Source organism: Lutjanus erythropterus, chromosome 7, assembly GCF_056507025.1.
Source record: "Lutjanus erythropterus isolate fLutEry1 chromosome 7, fLutEry1.hap2, whole genome shotgun sequence".
Classification (NCBI taxonomy): Eukaryota; Metazoa; Chordata; class Actinopteri; order Lutjaniformes; family Lutjanidae; genus Lutjanus; species Lutjanus erythropterus.
In genome coordinates, this window is record NC_139323.1 from 28,721,081 (window position 1) to 28,745,998 (window position 24,918).

Genomic DNA, 24,918 nt, shown 5'->3' on the forward strand with positions numbered 1-24,918 from the left:
TAAATATTTCTGACTGTTGTCATTAAGTGTTTAATGTTTAATTATGTCATTCTTGATGCAAACCTCAAGATGTCTTTGTTACGACAACTTGACATTGACCAAGACAGTAAAAAAATGGTATAACTTTGGATGAAGTCCAGGAAATTATTAATGACACTTTAGTAAAAGCATTTGATTGGTCAATAAAAGTTAATGACATCTTTATGACAAGTCCAAAATATATCACTTTTCTGGAGGTTGGGAAAATGTCTCATGACAGCCAGTTCTAAATTAACCACATATAATAAAATAATGTTAAAAAAGTAAAGAGTTTCTTTAAGTTTGATCATGTGAAGTTGTCGTGACAAGCTAATGTCAAGTTGCCACAAGACAAATAATGTCAACGTTGCATTAAATATGACATAACTGAATGATACTTAATGACAGCAGTCATAAACCTTCATGAAGACCCCCTCGTGTTTATGACAGGTGTCATGACATTGTTATGACAGTGAAATGACAGTCTTTTGTACACCCGTTCAAATCGAGTGTTACCAAAACTCCTTGTACTATGTTTAATGTAAAACCAGCAAAGTAAGGAAACAATCTATCCACTGATTCAGCACAATGTGATCAAGGCAGAAAGTCTGTTTTGTGGCCACATTGCCCAAAAGTCAGCTTTGTGTCACTGTCCTCACTGTATGCTCCCTCTGATTTCACAGAATGTATTGATTATATATTTTGAACAGCTTGTTCTCATGCTCAACCTGCTCTGTCCGCAGTGCTGAAGCGAGCCACCACCATCAAGAGGAGAGGGATGGACGCGGTGCATCGAGGACAACCAGGGGAGGAACAATATGGTGACATCTCCTCTGTGGGTGAGTGGGAGTCTTGACAGGCTTGTAAATATGAGCACATACTGTGTAAGGTTTACTCCAGCAGGACACGCTGTGCTCTCCTGCAGCCTTTAGAAATGTATATATGATACTGTGGTAAACATCACGCTGTTGAGAGTTCAAGATTCAGAGCAGGAACAAGTTGTACAGACACAGTTTGCTAGTTTCCTTCTACCTTTCACTCTCGATCTCTCGCTAATCCCTCAAGGCATCCCAATGGCCAGAGCAAGTATCAGGAGTGCCAAGCGAGGTCCAACAGCGTATTTTCGGCGCAAGGAGCGTCTGCTGCGCATCTCCATCCGCCGTGTGGTGAAGACACACACTTTCTACTGGACAGTGCTGGGCCTGGTGGCTCTCAACACGCTGTGTGTGGCCATCGTTCACCACAACCAGCCCCTGTGGCTGTCCAACTTCCTCTGTGAGTCGTTTCAGGGTAACACCTAATTTAAAGGGGTGTGCAAGTTGTCGTAACAAAGACATCTCAACAATGTCACCTTTACATTAAAATGATTGAATGACACTTAATGAGAACAGTTATAAACATTCATAAAGAGTCCTTAATGGTCATGACAATGCTTTCCCATACTGTGTTTATATTGTATTTTGTTGTTTTTATATTGTAATTTTGTTGTAAACGGCCCCCTTGAAAATGAGATGGTACATCTCAAGAGGTTATTCCTACTAAAGAATTTAAAACATGTTTAAAACAGGTTTCATGTCTTGGTTATGACGGGGTCATGTCAGTCTTATGAACACCCCCTCAGATAAAGTGTTACTGATTTCAGCAAAATCATGAAACACGAGCTCATGGTCTCCTGAAGCTTTATTATGCTGCTGTTTTGTCATATAAATTGAATGTGTTTTTGTTTTTCCAGACTATGCAGAGTTCCTGTTCCTCGCTCTGTTCCTGACTGAGATGTTTCTGAAGATGTACAGCTTGGGACCACGTCTCTACTTTCACTCTTCCTTTAACTGCTTTGACTGCAGTGTCAGTACTCCATCTAACTCTCCACATTTTCGTTGCTCACAAAATGCTTGTGCTCTTAAAAAATGCAGCATCAGCCCTCCCTTCCTCTGTATCTGTCTGCGTTGCCTCATCTTTGCCTCTCTTCTCTGTCACTCTGTCATAGATGTTATCGCACATTGTTTTGTTCCAGTGTGTTTTTATCAAAGAAGAAAATCCTTATGAATATACTGTATGTCTCTGTAGGTAATCGTTGGCAGCATCTTTGAAGTGCTGTGGGGTTTCTTCAGGCCTGGCACTTCCTTCGGCATCAGTGTCCTGCGTGCTCTCCGTCTGCTGAGGATCTTCAAGATCACCAAGTTAGTGTCGCAGCCTTCCTCACTCTTTGCCATCTGTTGAGATGTTTCACATTATTTACAAAGAACATTTCACTGTTGACTGAAAGCTAGCAGCAGTGTTAAGTTTGTCGTGTTGGTGTGATATGCAGTTTTCTACATTTTACTTTAATATGTGATGTGTTGTCTGTGGGATTCTTTTTATTTTGTTTTTTCTATACATTATTTTGTTATACATATTTATGAAGCAAACAAGCAAGTGCAGCCAGTCCAACCTAAAACAAGTTAAAACAAACCAAAAATCAAAACCACAAAAACGACTGACACGTCCCTAAATATTCTAATATATTCCCATGACATTCATATTCCTAGCAAAAAGAAAGTTGCATGCAGCGAGGAGGTGGCATACATAAAGACTCCACAGGTTTAGCATTTCCCTCAGATTCACAATGGACATTTAAAAAAAAAAAGGATGAAAGGATAGAAAAATGATGCAGTGGAACCAGAGATGTTGTCTTTTTTATTCCATGCATCCTACTTTCTTGTCAAAACCTGACGCCCACATTACCCAAAGTGAAAAACAACTGCAACACAGACAGTTTGGCTGTACTGTATATTGGAGTGTATTACAGTTTGCAACTAGTGGCTAATGTCGCCTCAAGCACAGATGAGGAGCGAGCTACAGAGCTCTGCTAAACTCACTGATTTACAAACAAACATTTCCAAACAAGACCTGAGGTCATTTTTTTTGGATTTCACATAGGTCATTCGGGACACAAAAGGCTTTATCAAACTGTTTTTTATATACTCAGACACTGACACTAATCAACACAAAAACTATGGAACTCATCATCGACTTCAGGAAGCACAGAGCAGACCCTAACTCACCAGTGATTGATAGTAAGCATGGCCTGATTGCTCATGGCTAAAAAAGTTACTCTTTGGCCACCAAATATTCCACATAGGTGGCCCCCTGTGAACGCAAAGTTTTATACCCATACTGCCAGCTTTTGCCAACACAATGACAGTTCCATAAACATCCCAATTTCTTCGCGTCTTTTCCTTCAACGTTCTACAAAAACTCCAAACAATACTGACTAGCTACCGATATGCAGGGGTTGCTGAAGTCTGGGTTTACTAAGTCTACTCATACTGCTAACATGATCCTTACAGAAGAGCCAGAGAAACAAAAAGCGAACAATGGAAAAAATAAAATGCCAACAAAAATTCACGAGGTGTGCACCACCAGTTTCCTCAACTAGCTGAAAATTCTGGCTATTTTTTTGTGGGAATAGCGAATAACAAAAGTGTCACAGTTAAGGCAAATTAAATTGCTATTTCTCTACTGTTTTTACAAACTGTTTGCAAGGGTGCGCAAAAAGGGTTAACACCTTCAGGGTCCTGGGTACCCACATCTCTGAGGTGCTCTCCTGATCTGGAAACACCACAGCAGTTGTTAAGAAGGCACCACAGCGGCTACTCTTCCTGAGATTGCTCAGGAAAAACAGACTGGGATAAGAGCTGCCGGTGGCCTACTATTGCTCCTCCATAGAGAGTGCACTGGCATTTTGTATCTCAGTGTGGTGCACCGGCTGCTCAGCAGCTGAAAGAAGAACTGTTTAGAAAGTCATTAACACTGCAAAGAAAACCATCGGCTGCTCTCTGCCCTCCCTGGAAGACATCTACATCTCCCGCCGCCTCGGCGGAGCCAAAAACATTCGTAAGGACTCTCAAATCCTGGCCACCACCTGTTTGACCTGTTGCCCTCTGGTAGTCAGGACCATCAAAGCACAGACCACCAGACTTAAAAACAGTTTCTCTCCCTGGGCCATGAGCACACTAAACTCTGACTCAACTGAACGACCCCTCACATTCACAAGACTTTCTTTCTATGAAAAATCCACTTTGAAATAACTGCATCATTCTTGTGCAGCATACAACTATATTAGTGCAATATTACATGTATTCCTGAGCAATAATTGCATTTATTCATAATAATTACATCCATATTACTGCAACTGTTCTTGCACAATAATATATGTACATATTCTAATGCCACTTACATTGGATTTATTTATTTTTCTTGTCTTTGATTACTAGTTTTATTCTAGTATTCTTCTTCACATATTATTCATACTGTTACTGAGGTTGGATTTGTTCCTGTGTGTTTTTGTATTTGTCTTTTTTATTGCACTGATCAGGAGTAGTGCTCCTAATTTCATTGAATTCTTTACAGTGACTTTAATTAAGAATTATGTTGTAAATTTTCACTTCATTATGTAATAACACCCACATTTTGTAATAATGTTCAGCATTCTGTAATGAAGAGTCTGAACACATATACTGTATGTCCCCGAATTCGTAATAAATTATTACATATTGTGGTAGTTATTAAGCTAAGGAATACAGTGGCACATGATGTAGTTTGGGCCAAAGAAATACTACTAATCTACTGAATTAGTTGCATCTTCTAAAATTAAGTTTCGGTCAGTATGACTTATCCTAGAATGCATAAAATTGAACTTTTGTTCTCATGTGATAATGATTTTTAGGAAGTAAGACATCGATTTTGGTTGGTTATTACACTATGCACTGTATTATTACATTTTCCTCAACAAAGGGAAAATCTTGCATTTTGTAAAAACCACCATAAATGTAATAATTCATTACAAAATGCAGGAAAATTGCATATTATGTTCAGGCTGTTTATTACAAAATGCTGCAGATTATTACAACATACACATGACAAACTTTCTCAAAGACATTACATAATGTGTTTCACATTTTAACATTTTTCATGGTATTTATGATATTTTGTGTCTCTAAAGGTATTGGGCTTCTCTGAGAAACCTCGTTGTCTCCCTGATGAACTCCATGAAGTCCATCATCTCCCTCATCTTCCTGCTCTTCCTCTTCATCGTTGTCTTTGCGCTCCTTGGCATGCAGCTCTTCGGTGGCAGGTAACATAAAATTGTCTGAAAGAGTGAAATACTTACGGTTCTGTGCATCACTCCATATGAGTCCATAAAGAAACTGAGTAAAGCGAGGAACCACTCGGGCAGAGAGACAAGTCTAATCAATCTGGTAGAACATATATAGACTGTTTTTCCTCTCCCACTCAGCTCCAGTATAGACACATTCACAAACATAAAAACAAGGCTAAAGTAGACTTCATGGTTCAGTAGATTCCTCTTTATTGAATACACATAGTTTAGGAGAGAACAGATTGTCCTGTTGCCTGTTCGCACTTGTTTTCATTATATTACAGAGAGAGACTGTGAGAGCTCGATCGAGATTTAAGACTGTGCCTTTGTCGCACACACAGCTATTGTTGCCTGGTTTTCCCCCGAGTCAAAGGCTGTTTCCCACAAGCTGTCACTTAAATAGAGGCTGGCCGAGGTGGATCAGCACGGCCTTGTGTATGAACTGGCCTCTAGAATACAGAGCACATGGAAAAAACCCATCAGACAGCCAGTTTGAGTGGAGGAAAATTGATTTTTCTCTCACTGAGAAGATAAAATAAAATAAAAACTAGACCCAGCTCTGCTTTCTTCAGTGTCACATCTTTCTCACAGGTTCATCTTTGAAGACTACACGCCGACAAACTTTGACACCTTTCCTGCAGCCATCATGACCGTCTTTCAGGTCTGGACATAAACCTGATGATTTATTGCTCTCTGCTTCATACGAGTTTATTACTAATGCCAATAAAGATGAGTGTAAGAGTTTATGGCTGAGCTCAACAGTGATGATCAGGACATTTTGATGGATGATATTGTGCATGGGTGTGTGTGTTATTGTGTGTTGTGTTTTGTCAGATCCTGACAGGTGAGGACTGGAATGAGGTGATGTACAACGGCATTCGCTCTCAAGGAGGAGTGAAGTCTGGCATGTGGTCCTCTATCTACTTTATAGTGCTCACATTATTTGGAAATTGTATCCTTCATTACTGTTTTTTAAATGAAATATGAATAGTTTCATTCCAAAATGCCATATTCAGTACTCTTTTTAGTAGGACTGTACCAAATAGCTCGATGTTTTGTTTATAATGTTGACATTAAAATTCTAATTCAACATTGATTGACAACATTGAATGCAGCACAGTCATTTTTTTGTGTGTTTGTTTGTTTGTTTTTGCATCTCTATTTATGCTGTTTAAACCAAGTATTTCTACATAGTGTACTATTTGTAGAAGTAGATTTCAACTGTTCTACTCTGATTGTTTTTTTCAAATTGTGATTATGTTAGCATTAAGCTTTATACTTAGCTTTAAGACAACTTACACAGTCAAAATAACAGTTTTGTCACTCATTTTAAATTAAGATTCTTAAAACATGACGTGTTCCTTGATAACAAGTGGGCGAAAACGCCAAAATGAGCAAAATTTGTTTACCATCAACTGATTAACTTGTTTGCAAAAACCTGTTTACTGCACATATATATCTGTTATTTAAACATGTAAAAGCCTCACTGAGTTTAAAACTATTTTTCAAGACAAAGAGAGCAACATAAACTAAATAAATGTTAGAATAATAAACACAAATACAAACAGATAAATATAACTCACACACACTACAAGTGAGTGAACACAATATAAAGTTAACAGACAAAATGAGACCAAGGACAAAAATCCAGTTATGATGTGTAAACTGGTATAATTCTCTAAAATGGTTTCAGTGAAAATGTAGGGGCAATCACATTGACCAAGGATACTATTTTCTCAGTCTTTTGAAACTGACTTAAATTCCTCCATTGTAATTAGCTCAGACAGCTTCAGGTCCTTCTGTACAGTATTCCAGGGGAAGGAGCAATATATATATAAGCAGCAGACACGGATAAATGTATGTATCCCATTGTGGTTTTGTTGCTGGACACCTGTTGAATGTAATCCAAATACTCACTTGTCTTGCAGCCCAGGTTTTGTCTTGGTTTTTGATTTTATATCTGGATTACATCTCACGGACCAGCTGAGCTGCTGAGATTCAGACTTTGTTGTTGATTCTCAGTGGAAGTTCTACTTATTACCAAGGAGTCAGTGTTGTGTAAGTCAGTATTGTAGCCAGCGTTGCCTTGTTGCACTTTGACCCTGTCCTTAACTCAACTGTGACCAGACACTCTGCTGAATGTCTTCTTGGCCATTGCTGTGGATAACCTTGCCAATGCACAAGAACTTACCAAGGTAACAAAAAATTAATAACAAAGACATAATTGAAAGAATAAGCCCCGTCTTATCTGGTTTTATTCAAGTTACATGCGCTCCACCATGTCCAGACCTGCTGTCTTCTTGTCTTTGCTTTGATTCTGTTTAATTATTTAAACTCACGGATGTTACAGATGTTCAGCCGCCTTCTGCTCTTTTTCCTCTTTTGATCAGGATGAAGAAGAAGCGGAGGCAGCATTCAACCAGAAGCACGCTCTGCAGAAGGCGAAGGAGGTCGGCCCGTTGTCCTCCTTCATGTCTTCAGAGTAAGTGCTGTATCCTCCTCCTGCCTGACCTCCTCTCCTCTCCTCCCTCTGTCTCTATCTTCCTCTCCCTCCCTCCTTCTCTCCTACCTCCAGGGATTGTGTATACAGGACTAAGCCTCAGTGGCAACGCTTAACACGAGTTGCTGTAGCTACAGAAAATGGTGAGGGGAACAGTTATAGATGGAGGCTGAGGGTCATCAATACTGAGCTTCAAGTTGTGCACTTAAATGTCACTTAGGGCCTGTTGAGTATTTGGTGTAGTCCCACTGGAGACTTATTGATACTTCTTTACTGAAAGGTCTACTATGTAGCCTCTGCCTGCTCCCAACACTGCAATTTGCTGCCAAATTGAAGTCTAACGTATGTCTCCATGGTTACTGGTTCCACTCCAAGGTGGGAGGTGCTTACATTGTTGTCATGGAGACAGGGTTACTTGGTGTCCGAATTAACATGGTGTGCATATTACAGTAATAAATTCCTGTACTCAGTAAAGTGGATATTGTTGCGAGAGTAAAGTGTAAAGTGTGTTCTCACTTGTGGACAGTTTGATTGATTAAGTAACGTGACCTTGTTTTCTCAATGCTCATCAGGTTTCCAGCTCGCAGACTAGATTGTCTTTTTTTCTCAGGGATTGATTGCACAGTGCCTTGTCGTAGGTGGTAGAAGTGCATGTGCATGCACAAGAGTGGAGACCTCTGGCTCTGTGTGCACGCTGTGTATTGAGAAATAATCAGTTTGTTGCATGGGCATGTGGAAGACTTTACATGATAACATTTTATTAAATGGACAATTCACCCCAAAATCAAAAACACACGTTTCCCCCTTACCCGTAGTGCTATTTATCCATCTATATTGTTTTACTATTATTTTACAGTCATGGCAGTGCAGCACAAGTGCGCCGAGCAAACACTCATTTTCTCATCTCTTCAAAATATTCAGCAAATGTCAATCTAATCAAAAGAAGCAAGTCAACATTAGATAGCTGATGCTGAGTTTGCTAACCATCCATAGCATTGTCAGGTGATAAAGTTTGATGTGTTTGATCCAACAGCCTTTATCATTGCAGACATTGCATTTCGCAGTTCTCTTGTTTGGGTCTTGTGTGAAGTTATAATAGCCAAAGGTTGTGATGGATGCCACAGCAGCTGCAGATGTGATCATTATGTGTTGCAGCAGCAGTCTGTAGTGCGCACAAAAAATAATAATGAAGATTGTTCACAAGTCTGAAATCTGAGTCCAAGTTGAGTCTCAGGTCTACGAGTGGTGATATAAATGTGACATGAGTGCAAGTTGAGTCTCCATCTCTGCCTTGTCATGAGCAGTTTCATGTAGGAACTGAACTGTTTTTTTTTTACTACTGAACCATACCTACCAATCATTTCACTGTTCTACGCAGCTCAGTGATGCTTATCGCTCAGCTGAGGAGGAGGCCATTAACTCTTTCCTCACCAGCAGTCTTTTAAAAAGTTGCAAGCCAGATTTTTCAACACCCACAGCATCCTCAGTTCTATAAATATCTTAACATAGAATATATCAAAAGAAAGAACAAATCTGATATTTAGTAGCCCCAGCTAGGACCTGCCGTGTGAGCAGCCTTGTTGTGTGCTGGCTGCTGTGGAGGTCCGGGGATTTGCAGCTGAGCACTGATGTTTTCATGCTACATAGCATCAGCGTTGTGTCTTAAATGACAAGATATTTCATCAGTGGCAGGAAGAGAGTTAATGTTTACATCATGCACTGTCACAAGAGCTACTTACATTCATGAGAAGAGGCACACGTTCGTCTGCGTAATGATATGGCTGACGGGTATAGTTTGGTAAAAATAAAGTAGTTCCTACCTGAAACTTCTCACAACGAAGTTTGTAGATTATCTTGAGTAACTAGGTCATGTTTTTTAGATTTCACCAAAACAATTTAGATGGATAAATAGCACTCACTAACTTGTAACATTTGCCTTTTTCCTAAAACTTACTCAGAGGAAATGAAATTAAAACACAGCAGAAATAAAACTAGAGATGTGCGTTAGTCTCAGTTTAGCCAGCTGAGGGTCAGGCTCTTGTCAGAATCCATAGAGAAGACTGGAATACCACGGGGTCGTCTGGGCCGGCATCTGTATTCAGAGAGGACACTCTGAACTTTAAGGGTTTCTGGTCTCATCTCCGATGTCAGCTATGAAACCCCGGCGGTACCTGCCCCCGCTGACCTTGAAGAAACTTGCATGACAGCATTTGCTCAATAAAAAAAGAGAGATGCAGCATGTTGGAGGCTGATTATGATTTCGTCCTATGAACGCATGTATCTGGTCAGCATGATCAAAGGAAGAAAAATGGAAATTACACACACACACACTCACTGAGAATGCTTTTCATGTACCGTATAATAAATGATATTTGGATAGTGTTTTCAGTGTGTGTACAGTTTTTCTTCCATTGTGGAGTCTTTTAATCCCTCCCCAAACTGCTGTTGAGTATTCTGAATATTTGAAGCTAACATTTTGAAGCCCGGCACATGAATTTCCTCATTTAGCTCTTCTAGCATGTCCTAAAAGAATGCTAATGTGTGAGTGCTCTGAGGTGGCGGTCGTGTTCAGAGCTGCATCCCAATGTGGTGGTTTTGTTTGAAGGGTATCTAAATATGTCCTCTTTTCCTGTGTTTGCTGATGGAGCCCATCTCTGTGTTTTTCTACCTGTACCCATACTGTAGCTCGGACTGTCTAACATCTCAATCTTACCTAAGATGTCTTATCAATGTTGCGCTTACTGTTGATGTTTATGAATGTTGTTGGTAGCACTTTATTTGAAGGGGTGTGCACAAGACTGTCACAACACTGTCATAGTCATGTTATGACATCTATTATGGACTATTATGGAATATTTATAAATGCTCATGGCTGTGGTCATTAAGCTTTATTCAGCAAATAATGTCTTTTTTAATGCAAAGTTGACATTGTTTGAGGTGTCTGTGTCATGACAACTTGACATTAATCGAGACAAAATAATCTGCCAGTTTCTTTGTAATGTCAACCTGACATTATCAAACTTAAAGAAACTGTTCCGCTGTATGTTTTAACATGACATTATACCATTGACAATGACATGAGAACATTATAAGTGTGTTATGAATATTTTCCTTGACCTTAAGTAAAGTTTGAACTTGTGATGAAGATGTCATTAAATGTTATGAGGCCTTTTTGATACAGTACAAAGATGACTTACAGTTACCTCATGGACAGGCAGTGGTTGGCTAGTTTATTTGTTGCTAAAGTAGGCTAACCACTCTCTGCTGTTGTCTGTAGCTGATGTTAGCTAGTTAGCTCGGTTAGCCGTGCCGCTGTACAGCTGAGTCATCCAGAGACAAATCCAGCAAGAAAACTACCTTGGTATTGTTTTCCCTGTCGTCAAACTGACCGCTGTAGGTTAATGTCAAGTGGTCATAACAAAGGCATTATTGGCTCGTTGAATGTCAAGCTGTCATAACAGATATTCTTGACTTGATTAAGGTGAAGTTGTCATAACAAAGACACCACAACCAGTGTCAAATTTGCTTTAAAACTGACATAGCTGACTGACTGACACTGAATGGCAACAGCTATGAACATTCATAAAGGCCCATTCATGTTCATGACAGGTGTCCTGCATTGTTATGATGGTGTCATGACAGCCTTTTGCACACCCCTTCATATTAAGCGTTACCATGTTGTTTAATTGTTTCTAATACTGCTACCATCTTGTTTGTCAATGTGCCGCTTGGCTCCAATGGAGACACACACCAAAGCATCGAGAGTCCAGTTAAATTTATCCTTTTATTCATTCAAAGCAACATTTAAAGAAGACATATGGTCAGTGGAGATACTCTGATGTAAGCAGAATACATGATGTAGCAATTAAATATGAAATTAATAATTAATCTGTGCGTGTAGTCTTATAAAAGCAGTTTACCCTTCAGCTAACAAGTTCAGAACAGCTGGTAAATGCTATCAACAGTCTATATACGAATGTTTTGATGACTTTGGTCTTTGTGTGAAGGGCCAGTTTATTTATTGATCTATATTTCAGGATCATTTGCTGTGTGTCTCCTGGCCTGTTTTGTCTCTGCTCACAAAAGCACTAATGTCTTGTTTTCAACCAATCGCTCATTGATAACACGGACCACACAAGAGTCCACGCTCCAGTAAGTAACACTGTCTGCTCAGCTCTCTGAATCTCTCACTAACGCCTGTTTTTCTTGAATGGGTAAATGTCCCAGACTCCATCTTGAGTAGCATTCTGTTCACGCTCTGTCCTGTTCCTCCAAACTCTCCAACCTTATTTGATTCCACATTCTTTATATCTATTCCACTGATTTCATTCTGCATCTTATTCTTTTTGTTATTAAAGTCACACAACAATTCCTGGCTTTGTTAATTTTTCACTTAACATCTTCATTGATCCAGTAAATTGCTTCATGTTGAAATGAAATTGCTCTTTCTCGTTGATACACCGCTCGAACATCAGACCAAAGCACTTGCTCTGTACTGTGATGTTCATTTTTTGGAACAAATGTTTTAATTGCTAATTTACATTTCATAGAACGAACAGGAAACCTAGAAAGTAAAATTTTGAGACCATCAGAGCACATTTGGAAACTCTAATCAAATTAGACTTTTGTTTTGAATGCACAGCATGCAAAAATGGTTTCAGACCTGGACTAAAAATAACAATACAAGCTAAAATTAAAGGGATTGTTAAGATTTTTTAGAGTGGGGTTGTATGAGGTACTGGTCTGTGTCATTGTATTACATACAGTAGGTTGGCAGTCGGCAGCTGGAGAACCTGTGTAGGAAATGTGGACAAGGTCAGCAGCAAAATGCATTTTAGCCACCTACAAAGAGTCCACATAAAAAAATAACTATTAATTTAAGTGTACAGTATTTTCAGCTCTTCACCCTGCCGTCAGACAGCCCTTTCCAACAGGAAACCAGTATTATATAAGTCAAATATCACTCTCTCCAAAGCTACCAGACTCCTTTGGAAAAATCTACAATTTTACTTTGCAGAGCACAGGAGTTGCTGGTCTACCACTACCTTGATTTGTTTGTTTGTTTGTGTATTGTGTGACTTAAGTGAATCAACGTCACACAATAATGCAAATAAGCTAATCGATCGAGGCAACAATAGACTAACAATTTCCATGTTCTGCAAGATAAAATTACAGATTTTGCTGATGGAGTTTGGCTTATATAATGGCTGTTTCCCATCAGAAAATTCTGTCTGGCAGCAAGGTAGAGCAGTAAAAATATTCAAAGTTTTGCATACGCTTAAACTACTATAGAATATTTTAAGTGTCTCTTAAAGTCTCTTTAAGTTGCTAAATGTTTTATGTTTTTGCTGCGGAGCCTGTCCACAGCAACTTATTCCTTAGCTTCCATGCTAGTAGTCCTCTCTGCTTCTGCAAATTGGGGGAATGTTGACCTCCACCTACTGTAGATAACACACTGACTATTGATAAGTACCTCATACAACTGCAATTCAAAGAATTCAAACTATCCCTTTAAATTTTTAAATTGAATTATAACTCTAAAATCAAATGTTCTGCATGTTAAATGCGGCGCTACTTGGAACAAATTGCCTGCCTCTGTGCACTGACATGTTGTCTTCTCTTTCTTTTCTCAGGGGAAGCCGGAGGAGGCGGCCCTACCTGTACAGGAAAAGAGCCATCCACCGCAGCCGGCCTACCTACTCGTGCTCCCTGGAGGAGGCCCAGGGCAGCGTAAGGGAGGGCCGCCCACCCCCACCACTCAACCCCTCTAACTCTTTCATGTCCAGGAGAGAAAGAAGAAAAAGGATGACCATGTCAGTGTGGGAGCAGAGGACCAGCCAGCTGCGGAGACACCGCCAGATGTCCAGCCGTGAGATCCTGTTCAGCAGCCCTAGCGAGGAGAAGGACGGGCCTCCTGCGTCAGCCCATGGACGTCCCCTTTCGCTGCACCGCAAGGCCATGGAAAACACGCCATCTGGGAGTTTGAAGCGCCTGACGGACCCCTTAGCCTCCCCAGCAAAGATCCAGGCCTCAGGCTCCTCCATGTCTGTGGATATTCCTCTGGATGCCACCCTCCCCAGTGACATACCTGAACCGCCAGTGTCGGTTCTGGTGCCAGAGTCACTGGATCCTACGAACGTTCCCCTTCCTGATGCTTCTGTACGAGATCCCGTCACTGAGAGCGGAAAACTGGGTGTTAATCAGAGTCACAGCGAGCGCAAGAGCCCCAGGTTGAACGGTGAGCGCCAACACAGGCCAGTAAAGAAGTTCAGACCACCAGATAACCTCGACACCCTGACTCCTGAGATGGGAGGTCATGGTGGGATCAGGGGCAGGAGGCATCACTGTGACCATCAGAGCGGGACCAGAAGTCAGGGGTCATCACCCGGGAATGGAAGCCACTTGGCGAGTCGCTCGGTCAGCAGAGAGAGGAAGAGAAATCCAGGGAAAGTGGAGGAGATGGAAGCAGAGGCCAAGACGGAGGGAGAGGAGGAGTCCAAACCTGATGAGAGCAGGTGAGACAGACCAACAGTTTGTTTTGGCAGAACGTTTCAGATTTGGTTAACAGATAAAATCAAAGTCAATCAAGAGAGACAGGAACGATTTAGAGAAGAGAGAGGAATAAGATAACAAAGGTCGCCAGTCAGATTAACACTTACATGTTCAGTGCCAGTGATTTTCAATGACCTGACTGTGTTACAACCCAAGTTTAAGTTATTAAGTTGTCAGTTTCAGCACAAACTAAATTCACCTTTAATGTGAACATTTATTTATCGAGTGCTGCAGGATCAAATCCTAAAGCCTGTAAATGAGTTAGTATTTTTACTCTTCCAACTCCCTGAATGTGTTTTTCAGTCAGATGCCTGAAATAATGTCTGTTGTTAACACAAATAGAGATCCTTGTGCTTTGCTCGACAACATAAAATGTCAGTAAATACCCAGTTTGTGAATTTGTAAGATATTATGTTTCTTAAAAACTAAATGACAGTACAGTGGTTGTCTGAGTCATTTAACATCATCAAACCAAATCTGAGTCACAGTAGTGGTGACTTTTAAGTCATTCGGTGGTGATGTGATTTGTTAATAGCCTTTTAGCCTTTAACATCTGGTGATTGCATTTAGACTACAAAAATCACAAAAAGTTGTTCATTTGTAAAGATTATCTTGCTGAACAAAACTTGCCAGTTTCATAAACTTTTGGTCACCACAGACCTGATTTTCTGCACTAATCAAAAATTCAATAGAAAATCGTACATCTGTGAGGAACTTGGAGTAGAGCCGCTGCTCCTTTGCCTAGAAAGGAGCCAGTTAAGGTGGTTCAGGCATCATATAAGGATGCCACCTGGTCACCTCCCTATGGAGGTGTTCCAGGCACATCCAGCTGGGAGGAGGCCACGGAGCAGACCAAGGACTAGGTGGAGGGATTATATCTCTGCTCTGGCCTGGGAACATCTTGGGATCCCCCAGTCAGAGCTGGCTAATGTAGCCGGGGAAAGGGATGTTTGGGGTCCCCTGCTGGAACTGTTACCCCCGCGACCCGATTTTGAATAAGTGGGTGAAGATGGATGGGTGAATGGATGGGTTGGCCTACAATAACACCTCATCCCTTTAGCATTTTACCAACTTCTTTGCATTTTGGCTGCATGTTTTTTTTTCTTTACTATGACCATTTTGTGCCTTAATTGGATAGTCAACGGTAGAGCAATGACAGAAATGAGAATAGAGAGATCAGGAGCAACATACAACACACCAGATCTGAATTGAGGATGTTCTGGTTTCGGCAGCCGAACTCCTTAACCATCACGGAGCCCAATTTGGCTCCAGGTTTAAACCATGTTTCCTACCTTCTCTGCACTTATGAGCATCTTTATGAGTATTATTTCCCCCATTAATGTCCTGTTTCCATTCCATGCCAGAGCAGACTAGTTGCAAAGAACGAGGACTGTTTTTTCCTTATTAGGCCTCATAGTTTCTCCTCTCAGTCTTTCTGCTATTGTGCTGCAGCGCCATTCATGGTGCTGTGACTGTCTCACATCACCATAGGTGAGCAGTTTCTCCACATATAATGCTGAGCTAACTGAACTTGTCCGTTAAGAATATTGTTCAGACATTATTTACAGCTGGGGTAGGCAGTTTGTTTGTAGCTTCAGATCCATAATAATCTTTAAGTATCATGTGATTCAAGATGTTTGAGAGAAAACTAGACTTCTACTCCTCCTCTTAGTTCTGTTTTCAGGCCGTGACTGGAGAGTTGGTCCAATCATTTGGTCAGTTGAGTCTAATTCCCAAAACGTATGTATCTGACCACCTGGGAATGAGACTCATCAATCTTTCTCCAGAATAGATTACATGTTTAATTCATGCATGTACCTGCATCAGTGTTTGTGATTCCATTAGCTTCAGTACAATATATTGACCACCTGACATGCTGTCTGTCGCTGTCCTCCTGTCTGTCCAGTAAAGTCTTTGTCTATATTTTCAGACAGGGTGACAGGAGTGAAAGAGGAGCCACTGACCCACCAGACGAGCAGAGCCACACTGATGACATGCATCCTCAGAAGCAGGAAGAACATCCTCATCAATCAGAGCCATGTCCACCTGCCATCCCCGAGAGCAACAAAGAAGAGACAGAGACAGAGCAGGACCAGGATAAATCTCAGCTCAGCTCCAGTGTGATCATCGAGGTTCCCAATGTTCAGTCAGGTCTGGAGCTCTCCACCATCACAGGTACAACTGTTAGTTTGTACTTTTTAGGTGCTGATACAGTGACTTTTTCACACTGTAGCTGGTAACATTAGGAGGTTTGTTTCCTCAAGACTTGTGATATTACTAACTTTGCTTTAACCTCACAATGTCAGCCAATCATTGTGGTCTGGCAGGGAGTTACTTAGGACAGGACTCATTTCAAGTAGCTGCTATAGATGATCCTTAAGTACTCATCAGTGTGGGACATCCCTACAGCCGATTTTAAAACTGGAAAAGCACAGCTGTTCTTTAAATGTCACACTTCTCCTACATTCTAAAGCAAATTTAGTTTTTGAATAAATCTGAGATGAGAAATTAGGCCATGCAGTTACAGATTTGTGCTTCAGGGTAAATTGTTGCCTCCGCAGTTCATTTCGAGAAGCTCACCACTGCTGGGCTCGAGCTATTCTCAGTGGATATTTCCCAGATTAAAATCCGCTTTGGAAAACTAAACTTGCAATTCTTAAATTGTAACTTAAGTATTTTTGAACCTGGACCCTATTTTCCCACGGTTTTCCCGTTGGTGTCTAAGTAACCAGTGGGGATGACAATTTGTGAAATTGGTCGTTGCCATTTAATCCTGAAAAGCAAGTGTGAACCGTCAAAGTATGTTCACTAAAACTGCTTGTTTTGCCACAGATTCAGATTGTCACTATAATTATCTGACAAAATTATAGAGAGGATCCCTGCAGAGATTAACCTGACATGCCAGATGGTTTGTTACACAGAACCATCTGGGAAGTCGTCTTGAGAAACAGTTTGGAAAAGGGCAGGCACTTTCAGAAACACTTGGCAAGTGATTGGATGAATCATCTGTCAAACACAACTAACACAGGCTAACTTCTTCCAGTCAGATCAATAAATCATGTGACAAAGTAGGAGAAAACCAACAAGTCGTAGTCTGAAGTATGTATTTACAGAAGCATGTATGCAGACAATTTTCAATGTTTTCATAAAGAAAATTTGTGCATTAAAGGCACTCTTAGGAATATTTGGTCATATTTGAGTTAAAAAGGCAGCAAAAATGAAAAGTGTTAACACACAACTAATAGGTAGCCTAGAAGTCGTCACACCTAAAACCACGCTCCTAGCTGACACTAGTCCTTTCTAGGATGCTGATTGGCTGCACAAATGGATAACTTGAAGCCTGGCAAGATGGATTCTTGCATGATTCCGTGAACTCACGAATCCAGCTGCCTCGCAAGGTAATAGGTAAAAAGAGATAGACCTTTTTGTTCAAGAGTAACATATGTTTTGTTTAACCAGAAACAGCCTCTTGCCAAAGCCACCAGACTCTATTTTCCAGAAACAGTAATTTTATCGTTGTAAAATAAACTCGATTCAAGCTCAAAAGAAACAAAATAAAACTCACCAAATCCATCTCGGTTCATCTTTCCACTGCTCCAAGAATCACCACCTCTGGTTTGGTTGAAATAAACCCTTTATTCATCGAGGTAGATGTGAAAATATTCTGGCTCCACGAGCCATTTTCTCCCTGCTGCTTCTCTCAATGTCTGACCTCCCTCTCACTCCTGTCCAGAAATTTCCATATCTAACCTCATGAATTAATGCTTTATTTTAACCCAACAACAAGAGTTGGTGATTGTTGGAACAGCGGAAAAACGACCCAAGACATTTTGGTGGGTTTTTGTTTCTGTTCAGTTTGAATGAAATATGTTTTACAATGATAAAATCAGTTTGTGTAAATGGAGTCTGGTTGGTTTGGGGAGAGTGATTGGCTGTTTCTGCTTAAACAAAAAGGATCTTATTCATTAACAAAAAGGTCTATCTCTACTGGGATGCTTTCCACAATATTGTCAGACCCTTAGAGTAACAATCAGAGCCTGTCATGATATGAAATCTGGTCCAGGTTGAAAAATACAGAAGTTACACTTTAAAGTGGCTTTGGAAGGCTTCTGTCTTCTCCTCCTCACACCTGTCCTTACCTCGTCTTCTTCTTCTCCTCCTGACCTCCTCTAGTCAACAGTAAAGACCCTGAAACCTGTAAGTCAGAGAAGGAGGAGTCGGAGGAGACGAAGCCTGTCAACACCGTGACTCCAGACAGCATGTTCATCTTCAAACCTGACAACCCGTAAGTCACACCGCTCACTTTTTCAACATGTCCAGAGTCTTCATCCGTGTCGTTTAAACCAGCCGCCTTTAGATTTCAGCCAGCTTCAGTCTCACTCCCAGCAGACGTGGTACCTGACGCCTGCAGCACATCTTCTCTCTGCTGTCTGCTCTCCCTCAGGGTGCGTCGAGCGTGTCACTACGTGGTGAACCTCAGGTACTTTGAAATGTCCATCCTGCTGGTCATAGCTGCGAGCAGTATAGCACTGGCTGCTGAGGACCCTGTGGCCACCTCCTCTGACTGGAATAAGGTCTGTGTGTTCACTTTCACGTATAGATCATTGCTTGACAGGGACAGTTTATAGCATTAATGACTTAATACTGCTGTTTTTTACTGTCTCCTGAATCACTGTTAACTCCAATCACTCTTTCTCTGTGTCTTGGGTTTAATAGCTCCCTTCCTCTACGCTAAGCAGCCAAAGTAGCATGATGGAAAAAGACAACATTTCTAAAAAACGTTTCCTTAAATTGTTTTGCAAAGGGCTTCTAATGTGACTTGATATGGGGGCAGTTAAATCGCTGTGAGGATATTGAAGTCTGACACACACTGAGCCTGGTTCTTCATGGGAGGAATTAGGCTAATTATCTTGTGCTGTATTATCATCATTGGAGTGGACTGTTTTGCACTACACCATAAGATGAGATTCTGTGAAGTAAAATAGGTTTTAATGTCACATAATCAATGCAACAAGTTGAAGAATTTTTTTCTCTTTGACTGTGTCTCACACTCTGCAGGTTCTACGGTATTTTGATTATGTGTTCACTGGAGTCTTCACATTTGAAATGATTATAAAGGTGAGTTAATGTGTAAAGATGGCATAATAATATGTCACTGTGGTGAAAACATTTAAATATCTTTTTTTTTACTATCTTGCATATTTCAAATATTCTTATGCTGCATACTGTGAATGTTTGCACAGTCACTGAACTATACAGCCTTTTCTTTTAAATAACATACTGCTCATATAATCATTATAAAATCTCCTTTTTCTGTGTATACCTCCTGACTTGCAGTACTTTCTTTTATCTTCCCTTATATTTTCTAAGTACTGTGTAAACCATTATGCACCACAAGTTTCTCATATGTATAAACTTATTGGGCAACAAACCCGGGGCCATATTACAGAAAGTCCATATCCGATCTTAAGAGACAAAGATTTTTCCCAATTCCTGATTATAGAATCCTAACTAACTTTAGGAATCCTATCTTCTCTTTCTTCATCCTGTCTCAGGTGAGAAAATTCAAAAATACTCAATCCACCATCACTTATGAACTTTTATGTCTGTTAACTAATAACTGACACTACTTTTCTCATCTCACTGAGCTAAACAACTTTTCAACAGTTGTTTTTTTTAATATACTGAAACACTAAAAAAAATGCCTTCAAAACAGATTAATTAGAGGTTTTGTTAATATCTGTAGAGAAATCTAAAGAAGTTCTTTTGGGGAAATTTGCAAGAACACTGGACTGAGATAGCAGACACAGTCTCCACTGTATCCAGCGTCCATAACTAGTAGCTACTGTTAGCAAACATTACTCATGAGCTAGTTAATAAGTTAGCTACCACTATAGGTGGAAAAGTTAAAAGAAGGACAGGTTAAGAGTTATCCTATCCTAGGTTAGGAGAGATCATGTAAGATGAAATAGGAACATTGACTTAGGAACTGTTAATCTGTGCCTTTTTCCCAAATCAAGTCCTAATCCTAATCACCATGGTTACCAGACAGACCAGACCACTATGGAGCCACAGGAACTGAATTCAGCAACTACGTCTTTTTTAGGCATTTGTTGTTCAGTGGTTTTCACACACAATAAAAGAAAAGGAATTTCCAACCATTTTGTCCGGTGTCCCCTTTAAAAGAAACAACGCTTACTTGTGACCCCTCATCTCCACTTGTTGTGACCAGTTCAGTTAAAAGTTTCTTTGTTTCATTCAAATGATTTTCAGAGTTCCAAAGAAGACAAATTAACCAGTAATTTACGAAGAAAACGATTCAAGGGATGTCTGAAAAAACAAAACAAGCCTAACGTGGGGTGGGAATGATTGTTTTTCTACTTTCCTCTGCTGTTAATCATCTTACGACTGCTCGCATTTATCTTGCTTTTTGTCCTTCGAGTAACAAACAGCTTTGTCAGGCCCATTGCTCATTTAATTCAACTGAAACTTAAAATACCTAAAAAAAGAAAAAAAGAAAAAAAAAGTGAGTACAGAGTTGACTCCATCCCTGGAAACTATCCTGAAGGACATTGTGAAGGACATTTATTCATCTTACACATTATTCTCATCCTTAGATGATTGACCAGGGTCTGATCCTCCACGATGGCTCCTACTTCAGAGACCTGTGGAACATCCTAGACTTTATCGTCGTGGTGGGAGCGCTGGTGGCCTTCGCCCTCTCGTCAGTCACATGATTTATTGAAATTTATGCACACATGCGCTGATCATATGTCTAAACATCAAAGTGTCTTTAACTCAGCGATAAATGAGCTTTTTTTGCTGTAAATGTAGTCTCGCTTCATGCAGTCCTCTCTCCCATTTTGTATTCAACATTATGACTGTTGATATACATGTCCCTCTTTCCTGTTTGTCTCCGTCTGTGGATGATGCCCGTGTGGGATTGACCACCAGCAATGTGATGGGGTAAAAAACTAAAAAGTCTTCCTCTCTTAGAACAAATGCCATCTTTAAATGTGAAAAGTTCAGCGTGTAACATGTAGAATATGTCAGATTACTGTAAATGTACTGTAACAGTGGATGAATACGGTGGGAAAAACAGTTCTGCAAATCATGATGTTTCTAAAAATGTGATATTTAGTATAAAGCAATGGCACCGTGCTCACACCGTCTGTCTTTCTGCACAGAAATAACAAAGGACGGGACATTAAGACCATCAAATCTCTGAGAGTGTTGCGTGTCCTCAGACCACTGAAGACCATTAAGAGACTTCCCAAACTAAAGGTGAGCGATGCTCCATCTCCATGACATATTTTTGGGTTAAAAATTAGAAGGCTCAATGCTCTTGTCTTTCAGGAAGCAGATAAGCAACTTTGCTCACACACACTGATAGAAACATATAGAGACATATCCTACATCTTTTTTTGTATATATGTGTATATATCGTTTTGGTTTTTTTTATGCCTTTAGATAGGACAGCTGAAATGAGGTTTGGACAGGAAAGGGGGGCGGGGTGACACAGAGCAAATGGCCACAGTCGGGAGTCGAACACACTGCAGAGGACTCAGTACATGGGGTGTCCACACTATCTACTGAGCTACCAGGCCACAAACATACCCTATATCTTAAAGATACTTTCTCTTTCATCCCCTAGAACTGTGTCACAGACCTAAGAGCAGAGAAAAAAAATGAGTAGTCGACAGATGAGGTGATAAACTGTGAGCATCGGGGCATGAAGACATGTTGTCAGGGCTGGGATCGCCAAACCTCACACGTAGCCTGTCTACAGGAAGAAAACAAACACGGGAGATCAGATGAAGACACAACAAATCATAAACGCTCAGACATACACAGGTGGATATCCTTGGAAAAACTGTCAGGCACTAAATATACGTTTCAGTGGAAAAAGAACCTAAATGGAAACTGAGGAGGCTAAAGAGGAAAGGAAGGCGATTTACAGAGAATGAAGGAAAACGGGAGGGGAGGGGAGGGTTAAAAGTGAAGGGAGGGAATTAACCAGCCCGAGAAGCAGCTGGAGGATTGTCTGAGTGTGCTAACAGGTAGTCATCCTGGGACTGCTGCGACTAATTCACTTCTTCTTCTATTCACAGGGAGAGGGAGTAAAGATCTGTGAGAAAACATTAACTTTAAAGGCCCATTAATGGTTTAACATTTTTTAATATATTAGCTACAAACTGCCTAGAATTTATGAATATTTTTGCTGAATGTGTTCCAAAACCTATTGATTATCTTTACATAAATGTATTACCTTCCAGCTCATCAGTTCAGGTCTCAGAGAGTTTATTCTGTGTGAACAAATATTTTTATTTGACAGGTGCACAAAAGTATGAGAAAATTAGATAATCTTTGGCATTTAGACCCCATCGCGGTATGTATTACATATTTATACACAGTGATGGAAAGAGTACTGAAAATCTGTACTCAAGTGTTGCTTTGCATGGAAATATACTTAAGTAAAGTATTTGTCTCAAAAACTACTCAGGGTATGTTTAATGCATTATCAGTAGGGGTTTCTGTTTCTTCAAAACTTGAGCGTAAATTACTCCCAACTCCTCCCATGACTGATTAAATCTCCATGAATACATTTTTAACTGGTGAAATTCTTTTTTTTGTTTTTTTGTTTTCATTTGTTTTGTTACAGTTTTCATTGACATGTTTGTGATCAGATAGCGTTGGTGGCTATAAAAATGCAGTTTGGATACTAATTCAAATTGTGCTCAGAACTCAGCTATGATTTTAGAAGTAACTACAACAACGACAAAAAGTACGAGAACAGGATTGTACAGAATTGAAAATTAGTGAGGATTGTGAATGAAAACTCTTGTCTCTTGTCTGAGCTTAAATGTCTGATTTTTACCACATGAACTCGAACACACCAGGAAAACTTTGCAAAAAAAATACATACTTGCATAACTGCATTACAGTGTGATGAAGCCATAACTCTGACTCAATAAATAAACAGTTCTGTGAATCAGAAGTCACACACTGTACTGACCTCATCCTTGATCTCACTACACGTTTCATGTCGTGTGTGTGTGCGTGTGTGTGTGTGTGTGTGTCTCTGTTCCAGGCTGTGTTTGACTGTGTGGTGACGTCTCTGAAAAACGTCTTCAACATCCTGATCGTCTACAAGCTTTTCATGTTCATCTTTGCCGTCATCGCTGTGCAGCTCTTCAAGGGGAAGTTTTTCTACTGCACCGACAGCTCCAAGGACACAGAGAAGGACTGCCAGTAATACTCCTTACTTTACACTAATATTTAGTATTTTTCCTTCTCTCTTCATTCTTTTTTAATTTCCTTTTTCTATTCGTTCTTTCTCTGTCCATATCTCTGTTTTCCTTCCTGTCCTTCCATGCTACCCTCCTTTCCTCCTTCTTTCCCTCCATCTTGCTTTCCTTCCTTCTTGTCTTTGTTCCTTTCCTCTTTCCTTTTTATTTCCTTCTTACTTTTCCATCCGTCTTTCTTTCTTTCCTTTCTTACTTTCTTCTTTCCCCCTTATGTCTTCCCTCTTTTCTTCCATCTTTACCTCCATCTTTCTTTCTTCCTTTTCCTCTTAGTCCACTTTCCTTGCTTCCTTCTTTTCTTACTTTCTTTTTATTTCCTTCTTCTCCACCAGTCTCTCTTTACTTTCTTCCTTCCTTCCTTCTCTTCCTCCATCTTTCTTTCCTTCCTTTTTTCCCCTTTCTGTCCTACCTTCTTTCCTTCTTTCTTTTCTTCCATCCTTCATGCAGTCATTTATTCCTTTTTAAGCTGTGATTTGTTTTGAGCACCGTATCCTCCTTGAACTAGACACTAAAGTTGAGAAAGCTGTTGAAAATCTTACAAAATCCTCTTAAATTCTACATCATTCTAATTATTTTTTAACATTTTCCTTATTATATGTATCTTTGTTGCTGCTTTTCTTTGTTACAACTTTGTGTGTCGTACCCGATGTCCTCCTTCTTCTCCAGGGGTTACTACATTGACTATGGGAAGGACAAGAAGGAGATGAAGAGGAGAGACTGGAAGAGACACGACTTTCACTACGACAACGTGATCTGGGCTCTGCTCACTCTCTTCACTGTTTCCACCGGAGAGGGCTGGCCTCAGTGAGTGTCTGACTGGAAGCAGGGGATGAGCTCTAATTCTCATGTTGGATGAGGAAGTTCAGCAGGAGCTTTCCCGCGTATCATTTTCCATTTGTAGAGGCTTCATTAGCTTTTATGAGCATTATAACCTTTTAACATCTGGCTGGTTCTTTGGTAATGGTCAAATCTGACCTTTGATGAAGGAAATATAATAGATGTGATTAACTTAACAAAGATTTTGCCATTCATTATTCCACAGTAAGGTTAGACCAATATTTCACTGACAATGTTTGAGGGTTTTCGTGGTTTCAATCCTCGTTAATTGACTGCTGCTATAGAAATAAATTAAAATGATTTCCTCTTCTAAATAGCAAATTGACATTTTACCCTCAGCCCAGTGAACAAATACTTCAAAACTGTTTCTGACAAAATTAATAGCTACTTTTTAATACCTCTACAAATTAAAAAAGGGAAATAATCCTGCACAAATATGGGATTTTATATATGATTTAAGCAGTTTGATGTATTTTCAGTGGGTATGTTACAGTAAAATTGTAAGGTACAGTAAAATTGCCGCTGCTCAAGCTTTTAAGATTTGTGTTTCAAGCATTAGCTTTAGC

The 24,918-nt window shown here is 40.1% G+C and overlaps 1 protein-coding gene across 1 annotated transcript in view; it reads left to right on the top strand.

Moving 5' to 3' along the window:
- LOC146324170 (voltage-dependent R-type calcium channel subunit alpha-1E-like) overlaps positions 1-24,918 on the top strand; it is a 59,889-nt gene that overhangs the window by 14,235 nt on the left and 20,736 nt on the right. The window contains exons 8-26 of the mRNA XM_084723431.1: positions 762-857; positions 1,084-1,293; positions 1,751-1,863; positions 2,086-2,198; positions 5,003-5,134; positions 5,750-5,819; positions 5,993-6,110; positions 7,286-7,353; positions 7,549-7,640; positions 13,292-14,173; positions 16,141-16,385; positions 18,384-18,495; positions 18,655-18,784; positions 19,269-19,328; positions 20,828-20,934; positions 21,165-21,176; positions 21,359-21,494; positions 23,302-23,462; positions 24,182-24,319. Coding sequence (XP_084579557.1) covers positions 762-857; positions 1,084-1,293; positions 1,751-1,863; positions 2,086-2,198; positions 5,003-5,134; positions 5,750-5,819; positions 5,993-6,110; positions 7,286-7,353; positions 7,549-7,640; positions 13,292-14,173; positions 16,141-16,385; positions 18,384-18,495; positions 18,655-18,784; positions 19,269-19,328; positions 20,828-20,934; positions 21,165-21,176; positions 21,359-21,494; positions 23,302-23,462; positions 24,182-24,319 — 2,995 coding nt within the window. The remainder of the gene's footprint in view (positions 1-761; positions 858-1,083; positions 1,294-1,750; positions 1,864-2,085; positions 2,199-5,002; positions 5,135-5,749; positions 5,820-5,992; positions 6,111-7,285; positions 7,354-7,548; positions 7,641-13,291; positions 14,174-16,140; positions 16,386-18,383; positions 18,496-18,654; positions 18,785-19,268; positions 19,329-20,827; positions 20,935-21,164; positions 21,177-21,358; positions 21,495-23,301; positions 23,463-24,181; positions 24,320-24,918) is intronic.